This window comes from Camelus dromedarius, chromosome 22, assembly GCF_036321535.1.
Source record: "Camelus dromedarius isolate mCamDro1 chromosome 22, mCamDro1.pat, whole genome shotgun sequence".
Classification (NCBI taxonomy): Eukaryota; Metazoa; Chordata; class Mammalia; order Artiodactyla; family Camelidae; genus Camelus; species Camelus dromedarius.
In genome coordinates, this window is record NC_087457.1 from 22526821 (window position 1) to 22545528 (window position 18708).

General features: G+C 43.1%; 1 protein-coding gene and 1 long non-coding RNA gene across 4 annotated transcripts in view; one reads left to right on the plus strand and one right to left on the minus strand.

Annotated features, from left to right (window-relative positions):
- Nucleotides 1-272: 272 nt before the first annotated feature.
- Nucleotides 273-18708, minus strand: part of MTMR7 (myotubularin related protein 7) — an 85946-nt gene continuing 67510 nt past the window's right edge. For both annotated transcript variants that reach the window (XM_010995708.3, XM_010995709.3), the window contains 7 exons: nucleotides 13087-13196; nucleotides 11581-11706; nucleotides 9729-9778; nucleotides 7476-7676; nucleotides 5620-5760; nucleotides 3689-3815; nucleotides 273-1367 (listed from right to left, as the gene is read on the minus strand). In XM_010995708.3, the coding sequence (XP_010994010.1) occupies nucleotides 1002-1367; nucleotides 3689-3815; nucleotides 5620-5760; nucleotides 7476-7676; nucleotides 9729-9778; nucleotides 11581-11706; nucleotides 13087-13196 (1121 nt within the window). In that variant the 3' untranslated portion in view covers nucleotides 273-1001. The remainder of the gene's footprint in view (nucleotides 1368-3688; nucleotides 3816-5619; nucleotides 5761-7475; nucleotides 7677-9728; nucleotides 9779-11580; nucleotides 11707-13086; nucleotides 13197-18708) is intronic.
- LOC135318909 (uncharacterized) lies at nucleotides 5757-14085 on the plus strand. Of its 2 annotated transcripts, none has more exons than XR_010377349.1 (2): nucleotides 5757-6266; nucleotides 10779-14085. It is a non-coding gene; the product is annotated as an uncharacterized LOC135318909 (long non-coding RNA). The 2 variants fall into 2 exon arrangements; XR_010377348.1 differs by lacking the exon at nucleotides 10779-14085 and adding an exon at nucleotides 7218-7474.

Below are 18708 nucleotides of genomic sequence, written 5' to 3' on the forward strand. Positions count from 1 at the left end.
TGTGATTAAACCATACTAACCAGTTACATAATTTCTAAAGTGACAAAACCTATTCTGCTGGTTAAAGAGATATGACAGCCAAGTTCTCTAGTTCTTAACTGAGATTTTCCCTTATTGAAATAGTTCCCTATAACTTCACACTGTTGTACTGCAGGAATCAGACTGGTGGTTGACCCACTGTCTGTTAATTCAGTTTCTGGAATAGTAATAAAAGGTTAGGTTGTTATTTTAAAAGCTAATATGATCTGAATTCATAGTTAAGAACCAGAGAGTAAATGTTGTTTCTACTTTATTAAGCATTAGACTGGTGTTAGAGAAAAGTAAGTTATAAGTTTTAGCATTTTTTAAATAAGGAGAATTATGAAATTCCAGAAAAAGGCAACAAAATTACTATGACAATTCAAAATATATTATCTAAGGAAAAGCTGAAGTGATCGTTAAACCTGAAAGATAAGCTTAAGCAGTTACAAAGCTCACCAATTACAGAAATCTACCTGTTAACCAGAATGTGCTCTGTCATTAGGAATACTGATAACAGATTCAGGAAAGAAGGTAACATCAAATATTTTAGGAAACAATATGCATCTAGAAGTGAAGTAAGAGGTAAGACTAAAGATGATGATAAGTGTGAAGGAACGAGGTCAGGGCACTTCCTGAGCAGACACATGCTGTGCAAGGAAGATCTGAATTGGTAACCTCCAGTGACGGTAGAGGTCACTGCTCTGTAGTGAATAAAACTTCCACAGTCTAGAATGCTTTTCAAAATGGGCAATAATTTTCCTTATATTTACTTGATAAAAGAAATGGCTACTTCCTGTTCTTCAACACCTAGAGAAACTTAAGAGTTGGACTTTTTTCCCTTTTCATTGCTACATTTTATAATTCTCGATGACCTGTACCATTTCTTGGGTTATGTTTTATCTTAAATTGCACTGTTCCCTTATTTTTGGAAAGTGTCTTGTGTGTGTCCTTTGTTTTGGAACTCCCCGGGGAAGTTCTCTTCAGGCAGTGAGGAAGACGGCCTCGTCGGAATCTCGGTCCTTGCTGCTGTCCTCGCTCGGGGCACGCTCCCCGCCACTCGGAGAGCGGCAGCTCAAATCCTCCACCCCAGACTCTTGGTCACTGTTGGCTGACAGATCAGGGTCTGAGCTTTTCAGGTTGTCTTGGGTTAGAATCAGAGCAGAATCTTCATCGCCTTGTGAAGGGCTCCTGGACGGAAATGATTTCACGTTTCCAGTGTAGTCCTGGGGCGTGTTGGCTGTGCTGCTGTCTGAGGCAGAAAACCCTGAGTGTTTGCGGGGTTCACTTTGCTTATTACTCTTCACTTCAGTGCGATTTAACTGGACTTTCTGAATTTTTTCCAGCCTCTAAAAAAGAAATAATAATTTCAGGGAAAAAATGTAATACATACACATGCCTTTCGTATTCGTTACCTTCCAGGTGAGTATAACATGGGATTCAGATGGAGTTGGGTTGAAAGCTAGACTTTATGACCTCAGACAAAATAATTAGTCTCTTTGAGGCTTGCTTTCTTCATCTCTGATGTAAGGATGGCACTACCTTGGCAGAGGTTTCCTACAAAATGCAAAACCCACAGCATGAGTAAAGCACCTGGCGGTGAGTGGTCATCCTTCTTTCTGTCCCTGTATGATTTTACAGTGATTTTCATCCTATGAACTCAAAGTACGTTTTTTAAAAATCAAGAATGAGGTGTTACCTAATTTTTTAAATTAAGATATAAGTAATTCACCCTCTTAAAGTATACAGTTCAGTGGTTTTTAGTATATTCACAAGGTTATGCAACCATTCACGAATCTAGTTCCAAGATCCCATATCCCTCAGTGGTCACTCTCTGTTCTCTACTCCCCACTGTTCCTGACAACCACCAATCTACTATCTCTGGGGATCTGCCTCTCTTGCACATGTCCTATAATGGAGTCATAGGATATATGACTTTTTGTGTCTGGCTTCAGTCACTTATGTTCTCAAGGTCCATCCACACCGTAGCATTATCAGTACTTCATTCTTTTTTTATGGCTGAATGATATTCCATTATATCAATATCCCATATTTTGTTTACCCATTGGGTTGTTCAGAATACATTCTATCAGATTTCATCCTTTAGTGTCAGCAAGGGAGGTGTTATGAGATCAACTATTACATATGTATTCATTCAAAAAACATTCAAATACGTTATCATGTACAAAAACACTATGCTGGGCAATATGAGGAAAAGAGAGAAATAGAGATCCAGCCATAAGGAACTCTGAATACAGAGGCAGAGTTGATGTAATGTAGGAATTTGGAAGTGGGAAAAATTATTTAAGAGGGTGGAGTGGAGCATTTTGACAGGACTGTGAAGGAATTAAACTTGGATGTGCTGGTGATGGTTAGAGTGTTTCTAGCAGGAGGGACAGAAAAGAAACACACAAAGGCAGGAAGATGTCCATTGTGTCCAAGAAGCAGAGTTAAATTTGAGCAAGGGGATAGTGGAGGCAAGTTGAAAAGGTAGAATTGACTGGCTCGTGGGAAAGATCTCAAATGCCAGACTTACCAGACTTAAAATTTTATTCCTCATTCCACAATATTTATATTCCTTATTTCTAGGAATACTGTGGGGGAACCAGAGGAGTCATCCTCACCAAGTGCCTTGAAGTGACCATCTCTGTTGTTGGGGCCCTGAACTAGAGCACCGTTTCCCTCTGGCCATCATTTTCAGGGGTGACCTGCAGGTAACTATCCACTTGGATAATGGAAATGACTTTGTTGGAACCCAACTTGTAATATTTTGCCAGCTTTCATTCAGACACATACCAATCTGAAAGTAGGAAACTGGAAGTTCTCTTCTAGGAACATGACTGCTGTATGAGCCATAACGAAGAACTTACTGACAACATGCCAGCCTCCTTCCTAATACTTTTTTTCTGTACAACATATTATCTCAGCAGGAGGAGGGTGGGGAAGGCTTTTCGTCTTATTTAAACTATTTAGCCTCGATTCAGAATTTAGGTCTACACAGCAGGAACTAATTGCCAATTCTTGAGCAAGTGAATGACAGTATTATGGGGTTCACTCGAAGCAGAATAAAGCAAAGAATCCAGGTGGGTTTGGTGGTCAGCTAAATGAGCAGTGTCACTGTAAACACAGTCATCATACACTTACCAGGTTTTCCCTAATTATATAACTTTCCTGGCCACTCGTGCTGGGAAGTTAGAAAATCCAAAAAAGAAGATTACTGATAGTCAGTCTCAGCTATTATCATTTATAGAGTAATATATATCATTATATAACTACTCTTAAAAGTGAAGAAATAGATTTTTTTACTACAAGTACATATATCTGATTTTGTTCTTTCACTTTAAATCCCATCTTTTTCACGTATGCGCCAGAAAGAATTCATTTCAGTACCCTCAAATAATAGTGTTAAAAAAAAAAAAAAAGTGACTTATGCTAGGAATAGCCCACTAATTCAGCAAGCCATGGAAGTGAGCCAAGCCAGATGTCTGAAATGTATTAAGTGCCTATTCAGTGATCTGGGCGCTCACCTGGTGGGGCTGCGTTTCACGTTGTCCACTGGCTAAAAGTAGGAAACGGTTGTGTTGCTACATTTCACACACCTTGAGTCATGAGAGTCTTTCACAGCAGTGATCATCAAGAAATAAGATTAACAAGAGCAAGTGTGTCTTACTTCTCCTAGGGCCGCGAGCTCCTCCTCCAGCTGCTGGCTCTCCTCCTTCACGGCCATGAGGTAATCTGTGACTGACTGTCGGGGCTGCAGGCCCTTTTCAAAGCGGTTGTACATTCCACTCCAAAACCTGGGAAGGACGGCAGAGCGACACAATACACCATCTCACACTGTGTACTTTCACGTTCTCCAGTCTCCCCAGGTGTCTGTCAAACCACAGGCTCAAAAGAAAAAACTCACTTAAAGTAATAATTCCATGTTGATGTTTTAATTTTCTTGAATCAGTAAACTTCTTTCAGGGAGAGTAAATTCATGAAGAGTCTACTTGTTTAGATAGTACTGAATTAGAAGGCACATAATATATTTTTCTAAAGTAGATTGAAGTAGCACATTACCCTTTTTTTTTTTTTTTTTTTTTGGCTTAAGAAATGACTCTTCGTTGTGAAGTAAACTTGGAAAATTCGTGTTTGTATGAACATTCAGGATCTTTCAGCTGCAAAAGAAGTCTTTTGAATTTGAGGTTTTTAGCTTGTTTTATCACAACCACCAAAAATTTACATTTGCAATAAATCCTCCTCCCTTTTTTATCCTATGCAATAAGGCATTCCGGGATGCAGACACGAATACAGGTTCACCTTGTTCTGCTGCGCTTTGCTTCACTGCACTTCACAGATACTGCGGATTTTACAAACTGAAGGTTTGTGGCAACCCCGCATCAAGCGAGTCTGTCGGCACAATTTTTCTTTTTTTAGTGGAGGTGCTGGGGATTGAACCTAGGATCTCAGCACAGTTTGTTGTTCTAATAGTCTTTGCTCACTCTTGTGTCTCTGTGTCACCTGGTAATTCTCACGAAATTTAAGCTTGTCCATTAATAGTTAACGGTGATCTGTGATCTTTGATGTTACTACTGCTATTCACTGAAGGCTAAGATGATAACATTCTTTAGCAACAAAGTGTTTTTAAATTAAGGTATGTACATTGTTTTTTAGACATAATGCTATTGCACACTTAACAGACTCCAGTGTAGTGTAAACATAACGTACATATACATGTATTACCACAGGGATGTCTGCAGATCCACTCTTTACTCAGAAAGGTACTTGGAGGGCAGGGACTTGGTGTCACTGTTTTATCCACAATGCCTGATCCTCAATAATGCATCTGTTGACTGTCCAGTAACAACGCAGCTGCAACAGAGCTGACTGCAGTGTACCTCAACAGCTCGCAACGCTGCTGTTTTTACACAAGCCATGGAGGAATTTTTTAGTGTGATAGAATTAATATTATTCTGTAAAATTAAGTAGTAACTAAGAATAAAAGCTGCTCAACGAGGGCTGTGTTGAAGGAATGTGGTTTCTCAGCTGTTTCTGTATTTGGTCTTTTTGCTGACCTGAGTCATCCCTACGTATCATACAGGACGAGGGCAGAAGCCAAAGGATGAAACACAGCCTGTGTACCTAGACAGTCCGCAGGGTGCCGCCCTGCTCTCCCATCCCAATATACACGGTCTTAACCTAATTTATTTCCACAGGGAAATACTTCCATTAGACCTTGATTAAGCAGCAAAAGAAAATAAGCTATGTCGTGGTCACTACTTACACTTGTGATTCCACATTTAACCTCTAAGGTTTTTTCAGTCATTCCTTCCCTCTTTCCTTCCTCACCCCCTCCCTCACTTTTAAATAAACTGGAACTTACATTTTTAAGATATCATTACTATTAAAACATCGACTTCTAAAAAAATTTCCTTATTTAGGAGGAAAGGAGAGGGAGAGGAGACACTGGCAAAAATAGCAGTTCAGCCCCCTTCGGTGTGTTTCTGTCCAAAAAAGCCTTGAAGCTCAGTGTATCATATGCTTCAGGCTCCAAGTAGTGAACAGTGTGAGAAACTAAGTTCACAGCCGTACTGAGCGAGGGCCCAGAGGACTACATACTTGTGCGTGAAGCTGCACGGCGCCGTGGGGAGGCGAAGGGCTCCGCGGGTCTGGCTGTGGTCAGCTCTGAACAGAGGGTTCAGGTATTCAGCCCGATTCTTCCACAGATGAGCCCAGGAAGAGTGTGTTCTTTCCTGGATTCTGTTATAAAGAAAAGAAGGCTGCAGATGACTATCTTGGTTCTTATAAATAGTAGGCTTGTAATGTTAAAGCTGGTGGAAAGGGCAGTAACTGCTATGTGAACATCAGGGGTCCCTGTTGTCCAGCAGGGAGACTTCCACTCTGTGTCTCCAAGCTACAGCAGCGGACACTACCCATCTCAGCCCCTGCTCTCGGCCCTGGCCTCAGCAAGATGGTTAAGCCTCTGATTATCAAAACCACGTAAAATCTTTTGGAATTTCCCCCAAATAGTCACTGAACTCTTATTACTTGCTAAGTACTATTTAAATGCTTCATATACTTTCTCTCATTTACTCCTCACTGAATTCCTATGACATTTGTCCCTTTTATAGATAAGGAAACATCTGGGCGAGGTTACGCAGTTTCCCAAAGTCACAGCACTAGGGAGAGGAATGGCCAGGATTCAGAACCAAGCATGAAACGGGCTGATCTATCACAACAAATCCCAAAGCTCTGTAGGAAAACAGGTGAGCTTAAAGGGTGTGCTCTGCTATTTTTATATCATTACTGTTTATCAAGAATCACACTTGAAGTTCCTTGGAGAAAGCATAGACTAATATCTACCAGAAAAGCATTTTCTTTCCATTCAGATAGTATAAAACTAATGGACTCTATGCTATTTGAACTCATCATTTCCACAATTAAATCTGATAATTATATAAACCACAATTGAAATCATTTAATTTTATGAAAATTTTAAAATTGTTCATTTGTGGTTCAAAAGTCACTGTACTGTTAAGTTTTTGACTTTTTTATAAAAAGTCCACATTTCATCTACATTTTCCCTCTCGATAAAAGCACTACAGTTTTCATCCGAATAAGAGTGACCTGAGTTTCTAACTTAGTTTCCCAGTTACACAGCAGTCCCCCCTTATCCACGGGGTATGTGTTCTGAGACCCCCAGTGGATGCCTGAAACCAGACAGTACTGAGTCCAGTGTGTACTGTTTTTCCTGTATATCCATACCTCTGATGAAGTTTCACCTATAATTAGGCACAATTAAGAGAATATCCTAATTGCCAGCATCACTATTGCACCCTGGGGCCATTACTGAGTGAAGTCGGGGTGACGTGAACACAGCACTGTGATACCTCACAGTCAGGTAACAGAGATGGCTTCCAAGTGGTTAACAGGCAGGACGTGCTGGACAGGGGGTTCACATCCCAGGCAGGATGGCAAGGGACACTCCAGACTCCATCATGCTACTCAGAATGGCCTGCAATTTAAAACTTACTGTTTACTTCTGTAATTTTCCATTTAATATTTTCGGGCCACAGCTGACCTCAGATAACTGACATCAGGGAAAGCAAAACCGTGGATAAGGGGGGAACTACTGTGTTTTCAGTTCTTACTATGAGTGTATCCACCAAAGATGTCTTTTTCCTTTTAAATGCAAAAATCCCTTTCTCTGACTCCAGGAAGCTTCCTTTCCATATCAGTGTGTCAAGTCTACCTACCTGTCCGTGAACATGAGACAGAAAATGGCCAACATGAACTTGTACCTACCTTTGTCAGGTGATGACGTTAAACCATTTATGAAATGTTGTCAGGAAAAAGCAAATAACTTCAATATGCCAGTGTAGATGTGTGGCTAAAAGTCTTCATGATTACGAAAAGCCATCTGAAACTCTCAGTCACAAAATCTTTACATAAAAATTAAACACCGAAAAACTTACTTGAGTTCTTGCCTCTCCTTTTGGCTGTTACATAGGAAGTTTCCAAACTGGCAGGAATAGATATGATTTTGAATGTGAATCAGAAACCTCTCATTGAACTCAAAGGCACAGGGAAATTGTTCCATTAGCTGCCAGACGCACTCAATGAACTGGTCAATAACTGGAGAGATTTCTTTTGGGTCCCCGTCTAGATTGCCGTACCTGTAAAAAAATATATTAGAGACTTTATGGCAAGTTTTTTTTTAAATTAGAAAGCTATAAATACAAAAAAAATCATAAAAGCAACCCTTGTTCCTAAGTAGAGCTTATCTTATAAACCTGGAATGCACAAGTAGAAAAATAACTTATTAAATTTCAATTTCAAGAGAAACTGTAGTGAAAGTCTGGGCAGAGAAGGGACATATTCATGCTATAATTACAGAAGAAAGTGTTAGTGCTGAAGTTAAAATTCAAGGACTCTTTCCATGGGGAAAAAAGAGCATCCTTTCATTCAAGTTTTAAAAGTACATCAGAACTTAAGAAACAAGTCTTCCACTTAATTAGTGACCAGTGGGAGAGTGGGAAGAAATACCTGGGCAACTTCAGTGGTTTTCACTTTTGCATTGTTCTGTTGGGAAGAAATAAGGAAGAAAGACAACCTGGGAAAACTGTGGTCCCCCGAGTTTCTGGGGTATTTCCACTTCTAGCACAGTTACTTCCACATGACCACAGATTCCCGTATATCTTTATATCTCCCTCAGCTTTGTTTTCCAAAAGTACATCAGAATCTCCTCCCTCACAGTTGTATCGATTTTTAAATAAAGACTGCCTGGTCCCTTACACTATTAGGTGAATTTTAGAAAGACTCCAAAAGGGTGACTGGGGTGCTAGCAGTTACAGAACAACCATATAGAACCTCACCTTCTCAGCAGTGGATAATCAGCTTGAGGAAGAGAAGTGAGTGAGGATCAGTTCGGGAGTCTTCCAAGGGTGGAAACATCAGAAACTGTCTGGAAACCTCTCAGCGGGTTTAGTCCCACTCACCTTTAGTAGCTTTAAAAAGCGTTGTCTAATTAATATATTCCTGCCTCACAAAACACATACTTATCAGCCATGTCTGTATTCTTTCTGTCCGCACATCTACCTCAGAGACCCTGACTGCCCCGCAGTCAGTGGAGCCCCCAAAACTGAAAATAGCAATGTGATCTTAATGTTACTTAATTGCTTTGGGGCTTTAATTTTCTCATTTGTAAAACTGAATCGATGTGCTTTCCTGGAAAAATCATTAACTATAAAAACAGAATTCCAGAAAACCACAGAATAAATGCTCAACTAATGCTAAGTGCAAAAGCTACAAAAATAAATATTCATAAATTTAGAGCTTTCTTTAGGAAAATATTCAAACAATCAAAATGTCTATCAGAATATCTAATTATTGTCAGCATGATGCCTAAATTTAAGCACCAGAAGACTAGACCATACCGGCTACATGTAACATTCTGAGATGAGACATGAGAACACCAGTCAGGCATTAAGCCAGTAACACCAACACTGACCGGACGGAGCCAGGAGCTTCCGTCTATTGAAAGCCCAGAAGATGGGCCAGTAGGCAAGGAGCAACGCTCCTTACGTACATGGTTTTAAAAGCCTTGCTGTAACCCTATGGAGCAGGGAGGGTCTCCCCTTTTCACAGATGGGAGACCAACGCTCAGAAAGGACAGACGCCCAGGGCCACACAGTAAATGCCACAGCTGAATTTGGAGCTGGATCTGTTGGGCTCAACCTGGGCCGCTGTCCCACATGAGCTCTCCAGAAACACCTGGGACAGACCTCACCTGTGACACAAATGCCTTAGGACGAGCCCTGTCTGACTCCCACTGCGGAAGATCAAAGAGAAACCGTTCCACAGGCATTTCGCAACCACAACCAGCAGCCTGAATGTTTGCACTTCAAACCTGGAATAATTTAGTAAGTCAAATGTGTGTGGGAGGAAGGGAGAGCCCACTTTCTAGGCCAATTAGTGAACAAGCTTCTCTGTCTCTTCTGGAATAATTTAAGATTAATAAGTTCTGCTCAATAAATGCCAAGAGTACTCAGAGTGAGAACTTTATCTGTGATACAATATATACAACAGCATTTTAACTTTCTGAGTAAGATACACAAGGAAACTTTAAAAACAAGGCTATTTTCCCCCACTCAGTTGGGAACTACAGGAAACAGTTTTTTTTTTAATCCTAAACTATTCACAGCAATTGATTTTAAGATATTTCTTACCTGTGATTAAATTTATGACCAAAGGAAATCCAGTCCTTTTCAATTAATACCTACACAAGAAAGAATATAAATATCATGGAGAGAAGCAAACGAGGGAAGATAAGAGATCAGAACCAATAATGCTGAAGGATTCAAGGGTGCTCAGAGCAGAGGTCATTATCCTCGGGTAACCTGCAAATGAGCGCTCATCGCCCCCCATCCCCGGAGAGATGCACGTCAGAATGGCAGAGTACAAGGTCTTCCGTAGGAAAAACACACAGGAGTGGGTGCCTGGAAAGGTAACGCCCCCACCCACAGAGTGCTTTCTGTGCAGCCCTATTCATGCCGTTCACGTGTGATCTCATTTCACTGTAGGATGGGTGTCACTGTCACTCTTCATTTTACAGAGGGGGAAACTGAAAGGTTAAACACTCACCTAAGCTACTAGCGAGTGGCTAGTGCCACCTCATCACCCCACTCCAGAAAACTGCACAGCCCCTCCCACCCAGCTCTTCCCCAGTATGCGATGCTGCCTGTCTGTTTAATACCAAATACCGACCTTTTAACAAGAAACAATTAGGAGTGTTTTTCAGTGATCTTTCCTTTAGTTTAGAAGAATCCCAGAATGACGAGGGTTTGGAGCATATTTGAAGTTTCAGCCCTGCTTTGGAGGTAGAGGTAACATGAATTTATTCCCCTCAAATTGTCTGGATTAAAAAAAAAGATTTAACCAAATAATATAGGATAGTACCATCAATATCATCAATGAGATTTTCCCTTAAAAAAATAAGGACTGGTTGAATTCTGGCCTTGACAACTCGTAAATCTAATGGGGAGGAATCAAAAAGAGCCAGCGGTGGTGAAGGACAGTGTGACAAAGCCCTGGGAGTGTGCAACTCAGCCCCTCCCCTGTCCAGATGTAAGGGAATGACTCCAGCCCCCAACCTCAGTCCAAGGAGGGGGAGCTGCACCAGGACTGTCCCCAAGATCTCAGTGCTGGCACAGGTAACAGCAAGTTCTCGGACACTTAAGCCCAAGAGCAGGAACCTGTGTCTTCTCTCTTGTCCCCAGTGTCAGCTGTCCGTACTCAGACCTAGCAGTGGACACACCCCATCAGGCTCCTCTGACAGCATCTGTCCCCAGCATGGATGCGGGATCCACTGAAGCACTTTCTACCAAATCATGCTTCAAGAGGCAGGAACCAGTAACCTCCCAGCCACCAGGAAGTCCCTGCAGTCATTTTAAGAAGATGGTTCCGTCTCAGCCAAAGCTTCACCTTCCAGGCAACCATACAAATATTCAGCAACATGTCAAGTTCTGATGCACACCTGAAAGGTGCAAAATCCAGGAGAGGATGCACTCATCATTTCAGCAAAGAACAGCCAAACACTGAAATTTTCAATATTCTCATCCAGAGTCGCAAAGGACTACTTAAAATATAAAAGTAGTGGGAACATTTTTCCCTCTCAAGGACTTGCACAATATGCTTTGTCTCCAAATATTTTTTCTGAAAACTGTTTTCTGTTATACAGACAGTCATGTTACCTCAAACTTGAAAATGTATTTCAAACTTGAAATCTATCTATACAAATGATGTTTAAAACTCTGTTTCATAAACTACTGAAGATATATTTTGTATTTGCCTCCAAATTCATCTTTAGTAGCACTGGTTTGAATTGGTTCCAAAATCCAAGAAATTCACCTCCTTATTCCAGCCTATTTCACCTTTTCCCCTTTAATTAATCTTACTGATCTACTAAGAGAAAAATAATGTTGATGAGGAGGGAAATAAGCTGCTAACAGTTGCCAAAAGAGAGGTCCATTCTGTCTAGGTGCTGCCGGTGAGGGACAGTGGCCCGATGGCCGCACTCACCATGAAGCCCTTCAAGGTCCTGTAGTGAGGGTCCAGCAGGAGGCTGGCCACCGAGCACACCTGAGCAGTCCTGTCCCAGCCATCGGAACAGTGAACAAGTACACTTGCTCCTTCCTCTGAAACTGCCTGAAAAACACAGGATTGGCAAAGAGTCACAAAGAACAGCTATAACCAGGATCAGCAGTAGGTTTGGTTTTATACTCACAGAAAGACTCAAAAAAAGATTTACAGGCAAAAAATCCATACCAAAACCTCTTCATTCATTTACTGATGTTGACAGCCCCATCGAGTTAAGGAAGAGCCAAGGCCTGGTTTGGCGCCGGTAACTGAAGTCCTCCCTGAGGTCCAGAAGCCTCCACCCGGGCCCTCACAGGCTGCCACACCGCGGGTGAGCACGCCTCCCGTGCCACCGTGTCCCTGCCACCTTCCACCACCCCCCCGCCTTCCCCTCCAGGCTTCCCCCTGAAGCCTTTCCAAGACTGAAATTCTGGAGCTGCTGCTGGCCTCCCTCATTTTCAAAAAGGAAAAGCTACAAAAATGATAAATTGAAAAACTATGAGGTTAGAGACAAAAGGGTAATAAGATCCAAGTAATGGACGGGGAGGGGTGGGGAGGAAACAGATAAAATGACAGCAGCAGGTCTCCGCGAGAAAAGCTGCTCACAGGCCGCCGCACATGGGCACGCGAGTTTCACCGAGTCTCTTGGCGGGAAACGTAGCCTGGAAAACATGGTGGAGACTCTGTCATGGCATTTATCACTACCTGAAATTCTGTTTTATTCATTGGTTCATTTTCTGTCTCCTGCACCAGGACATAAGCTTTGTGAGGGAAGAGACCTGCTCTTGCTTATTCAGCGTCGCATACTCAGCACCTAAAAAAGTGCCCAGTGATGAATAAATATTTGGCAAATAAATTAATTATCTAATAAAGGGGAGCATACCACGTCATCTGAAAAGACATGGTCATCTTTAGATATACATCTGAGGGGAATTATTGAAAAAAAAAAAAAAACTGAGCAACAAAATAGACAAAGCTTTCCCAAACAGCTTATATGCAAGCTGCAGCAAAATCCCCTGGCAGCCTGGACTCTACTGGCCAGCTTCAGGAGCAGGGCTTCTGCTAATGCCATCACTGAAAACTGATGCTGACTAACACGGAAGTCTCAGGCCTCGATCACTGCAGTGACTCACATCTGGATATATTCTCCTGCAGAAAATTCTTCCCTCCACCCAGGACCAAGCCTAACCTAACTGAAATGAGAATAGTCTGAAAGTAACTTACCACTTGATCGCTTGATAATCTTCTATCAACTGAGCACTGTCTTCTCTTTCACAAAGTCCCATGGTCAGAGGGCAAACCTCGGGGAGGTCTGCAAAGCCAGCTCCCCACTCAGTACAGCACAACGTGGCCCAGGGGAGCTCGTGGGGAGGGGACAGGATCTCCACTCCAAAGCCAGAGTGCACCGGCTGGTCTGCCCCACCGCCTCTGTCCTCTGCAGTCGCCTACCTTTGCAATGAAGATCCCTGCATCCAGGATGGCCTTAATGTGCCTCAGCCAGCCAGAGTTCTCCAGTCCCCACAGAAAATCACTCATGGAGGGAGATTTAAGTTCACACACTGCAAGATAAATTGTGTTACAGAAGCAAAATAGAAGCAGTCTCTCATTTCACATGTGATCGTATTTGCAGGTAGTCTGTTAATGGCTCCTTCATTATAGTGTTTTCTGGAAGACTTGAGTCAAGATAAATGCCCAAGCTTACTGAACCTGGTTCTGCTGGACCACTTCCAAGTAAGGCTTTTCTACTCTGGGCACGGGGGGTGCTGCTTCTGCTTGGAAGTGTTACGTCTGTAGAGTTTAAATTCTAATATTTGTGAAAATTATTGAATGTTGTCATAGTAAAAATAAGAGAAGATGTATTTATTCTTTCAGCAAAGATGTTCAAAACAGGCCACCAAGGAGCACTTGAGTAAGACTGCTACGGGGGGAAAGGCTCATGTAACAACTCCAGCACTTGCCCAGTTATAACCCCACCGTCCAGCCACTTCAGCTGAGGACTCCTGTCCAAACACCAGACAGAGAGGGAGGGCTGTCCTAAAGTCTTACACAGAAATGATCCAACAACCCTACCCAACAGAGTAAAGTATGTGGACTTTACTCAGCAGAGTAAAGTGTGTGAATATGAGGTCCTGCACTTCTGAATCCCATCTAGAGTATCAAGTCCAGGCTTTTCCCTGTGATTGCAAATGAAGATGAGCTAGGATTCCCATGACACCTGAAGGTCACAAAACTAAGGCAGGTGTGTAAACTCTCCTATATTATTATCATGAGCCACTGCATCCCAAGAGCTTATCTTCTAGTTAACGTGAAGCACGCAAAAGCTCTAGAGCTCAGCATTCTGACCATGTATCACAAATATCACATTCCGAAGTTTACGCAGTTTATACCTATAAAGCCCTCTTGAGGAATCCTATAAATCAATCAGTGACAATTAAATAATGTTCTGGAGATCTTGTTTGTTGAAGTGTATTTTCTAGTGCTCTGTGAGATACACGCAGGGAATACGGAGGCCTGTCTCCTCCTCCCAGCTCTGTCAGCGATTAACAGTATCATCTTGCTCAAGTCATTTAACCTCTTTGGGCCTTGATTTCTTCATGCTTAAAATAGGGAAGGTGTACTAAATTATATCTAAGTGCCATTCCAACTCCAAACTCCCAAATTCAACTTTGTTCAGTCTTTGAAAGCATCACGCATTTGCATAATAACCATTAATAAAGTTTATCAGATGCCCTTCCCTCCAATATGCCAGATAACAGAGGGTTCAACTCGTATTTCCTGCAACATAAGAGCCACACGAAAAAAGTACGAGTAAATTCTGAGTCACAGCCGTCAGCAGTGATGAAGGAAATAACACCAAGATCCCCAGGAAAAGCCATTTCTTAAGAAAACCATAGTATGAATGTTTAGGCAAGATTCCAAACTCTTTCCTGGAGCTGGAAGCCCAGCTGGAGAACTGAGTTCTCTCTGGCATCGCCCTGGTTCAGGGCACTGTCCTTGTGTCCGAGGTCAAAGGGCTGCCCTCTCCCCACCAGCATCACCAGCAGGAAAGCACCCTCCCTGTCGGGTGCAGCACGTGCACAAAGCAGAGGAGAAGGGGGCCCAGTGACGTCAGCGCAGACCACTGCGCAGAATCCACTGCTCTGTTCCTCAGCCCCGTGGCCTGGGCGCTCAGCGGCGGGCTGAGTGTTTCCAAGATTATGGTCTCTTTAGTCATTAAAATATGTTAAGTTTGAAATATTTAAACATATAAAAGATGTTAAAATGTAACGGACACTCAGACTGGCCACAATTGCTTTAACTCTCTCTTAAAGAAAAAACAGAAAATGTTACAGATAAAGTCTCATGTCCTCGCACTGTCCAGATTTTCCCCTCTGAAGTCTGTTAACATTCCTGAGTAGGCTTTTGTCCCTCTACTACTTACACAGTAGTTTTGTGAGCTTGGACAGTTTACTTAGCCTCTCTGTGCCTCAGTTTCCTCAGCTGTAAAGTGTGGGAGAGCAACAGCCTCGGCAGCAAAGGGCCTTCACTGCTACTGTTATCCTCAAATAACTTATATTGTTTTATGTGTGTTGAAAACTTACATACAAACATCATACTGTAGCCTTTGGCAACATGATTTTTTTCATTTAACACTTCATTTCTGAGACATCCATAGGCTGTAAATAGATTCATTTCCTTCATTTACCAGCTGATAATATTCCACTCTATCAGTATATTTCAGTTTACCATTTCCCTACTGCTGAGTTGTTTCGCTCTTTTTCAATATTTACCATCCCCTGGTGGGTAGGAAGTGGTATCTCACTGTGGTTTTTGATTCCCTTAAGACTAATCCCTGTTCTTTGCTGCAAGTCCAGTAATTCATTTCAGTAAAGATTTGCTGTATCTGCCTGGCATTTCCAGGTGCTTTTATCAGAGGGCATTTCATAGTAGCTTAACCTGCCATCTTGGGGAAATGGGAAGGCCTCCGTGTTTCACTGAGACTTTAGTTTTTTGTAGCTAACTGGCACACTGTAGTCATGACGACGATATGCACACGGGCAGCACCGTGTCGTACTATTTAAGGGCATAAGCTTCAGGGTCAGACAATCCAGTGTTCATTTCCCAGCTCTGTCCCCGCCCAACCGTGTAACCTGGGGCTAGTTCCTAAGCCCTCAGTTTCTCAATTTCTCAAGTGTAAAATGGGGATAAAAACACCTTCCTCCAATAGCTGCTGAAGGATGAAATGAGATCATGCATATAAATTATGCCAGCAGATAACAGATTAAACAGTGGTAGCTATGGTACACATTTTCTTGTTCATCCAGCACGGTGTCCTGAGAGGCAGGAAGTACTACACTCATCCAAACTTGTGAAAGGTTTGGCTCAGAAAGGCTGAAACACAAAGTGACCAACGGCAGAAGGCGAACACAAACCTGCTCATAAACAAGCCTCCGGTTTTTGCCACCACACCATGGCTACCATAGTGGGTTTACCTAGAAGTAATGGCAGTAATAGGGAAACTTCAACAGTGATTCCAGGTGCCAGACACTCTCCTAAGTGCTTCATATATAATAGCTCTTTGATCCTCATAACAATCCTCCGAAGAAGATATTATTATTATTATCCTCATTTCATAAAAGTGGAAACCAATGTAAAGAGAGGTGAAGTAACTTGTCTGAGGTCACCCAGCTGACAAGGAGTGAGGCTAGGATTCAGCCTGGCTCCAGAGTTCAAGCTCTTAAGCCGTGTCTCTCCATCTCAGTTATGTTATTTCTCATAATTCAAACATGAGCCAATCTAAATGCTCCTGGGCTCCCGCACACCATCAGCCTAAAGGCTTTGCATTTTGTCCCTTAGAACTGCACGGCCCAATGGACCAGCTAGTAGTCACGGGTGGCTATTAGGGCCCTGAAATGTGGCAGGTCTGAACTGAGACAGGCTTGAGTGTAAAGTAGATTCCAAATTTTAAAGGCTTAGTATGGGGGGAGGAGGGGAATATAAAATATTTCACTAATGGTTGAAATGAAAATATTTTGGATGTATTGGGTTAAATACAATGTATGATTAAAATTAATTCGCCCATTTATTTCTACTTTGACGTGGCCACTAGAAAGTTTAAAATTACAAATGTCCTCATTTGTGACTTCCACCACACTTCCATGGGACAGCAGTGACTGAGACTGCTCAAGGAAGATTAACCTGATCTGCAGTCTTCAAACGTTTTTGCACAAGTACCCCTCCAGTGACTTGTTCAAACTACGTACCCTCGCATGCATGGGGGAATAATGCACCATCATAGGGCTGAAGGTGTGTCTGCCTTTTCTAAGGTGGCTAAAGGGCAATGAGTGAGGGGAGGTGGGGAAGGACGGGCTCTCTCCTGGACCCAGGGGCAATCTAAGCCAGGCGGCGCAGTTTCAGGAAGGAGCACGGGTAGAAGTCGGTGTGTCAAGCAGTCCAGCCAGGGCGCCCCTCAAGAAGCCTTCCCGGGAGCGCTGGGTACGCAGTCGAAGGCGTGGAATCTGCTGCAGCTGAGAAACGGGCCCCTAGTGAGCAACGATCTGCGCCCGGGGAACTGTCCGCAGTACCGGCCGGGCCCTGCGCGCGGCAGGCGCGCCCCCGCGGTCCCCGCGCAGCCCCCGCACCTCCGCGCCCCGCCCCGGTGCCTGCTGTTCGCGCCCCCTGCCCCGGGCCAGGACCCAGAGTGTTCAACTTAATCCAAAAATACACACATTCCACCGTGCAGTCTCAGGACCCCTGAGCCCTTTAAATCGTCCACAGATAACGTTCACTTGCAGTCGGAGATTTTTTGTTTTTTCAAGGAACTGGCCAAACTTTCTGGTTGTTATGATAGGGCCCAGGGCTAGCTGGCATTCTGGTTCATTTCAAAAAGTCCAGGGAGCCTGAGGGATATCTTGGCATCAGAACTCCGAATCTCAGTCCAAGAACAAATGATCCCTTTCACCTTCTCTTCCCACCGGGCGTGGAAATGAGGGCAAGTTTAAAAATAAAGACACCAGGCTTCCTAGCTACCCTGGAGGTGGCCTGTGCCAACTGCAAAAGGGGAAGGGCGAGCTCACAGGACATGGCCCTAAAATGCACCGCGGGAGAGGATGTCCTGCTACCTGCTTCCCTGAGCTCACGCCTGGGGGGAGGAGCTGCTGCATCTCTGCCAGGTCGGCTCCTCTCCTTCCACGCTGAGCACAGCTCCCTGTTTATCAAGTCTATTTTCAGGAATATTAAGCCTGGGTACGTTAAATAAAACAGCCTCCCCAGGTCTCAGGCAGGGTAACCGCTGAGAGGGTGTTCCCCTCAACCCCCACCAGGTGCTGAGTGGCAGCTGTTAGGGGCAAACAGCCCTGCAGGTGATGAATACACAGGGACAGATGGGGGTACCCTCAAGACCCAAACAATTAGCGCCTGGAGTTTTAAATATAAAACTGGTGAGTTTGTTTGGATAAACTCAGGGTAAGGCAGAAATACTGATCTGTTCACTCTTGTCGCCAAAGCCAAACCAATATTTACAAACCATTTTGCTGAACAAAGTTCCTTTCAGCTGACATCGGAGGCATTAAGCCATGGATTACAGAGAACCGTACTTACTAACCAGGAGTTTCATGCATGGGTCTAGTGATATTTGTTTTACATAACAGGGCAACTATATCCCACAAAGATATATGAACAACATTTAAAAGAAAAGACAAATAATTATAGGACCTGAGAAAATGTGGTTTATTTGGAAGAAAATTAATCTCCAGTGATCCTCCCCAGATATTTCCTACACCAATATCATTTCTTCCTACACAGTTGCTGGGTGGGGACAAGTGAGGTGCGAAGTCTCCATCTGAACCCCGTGGGATTGGTCTTTGTCTCCTAAGATACAAAGCGGAAACGTACATGACCCTCCCTCAATTACCAGCCAGACACACAGCTGAGTACTCCTAGTGTTTGATCTCATTCCCATTTACAGTCAAAAAGAAAGCGCAAAGAAATGGTCTTCAAAGAACAAGCAAAATGCTAGTAATCTCCCTTGACTGAACATCCTCGCAGGTAAAACATTCAAAAAGGACTTAGTTATGGCCTGGACAACGGAAA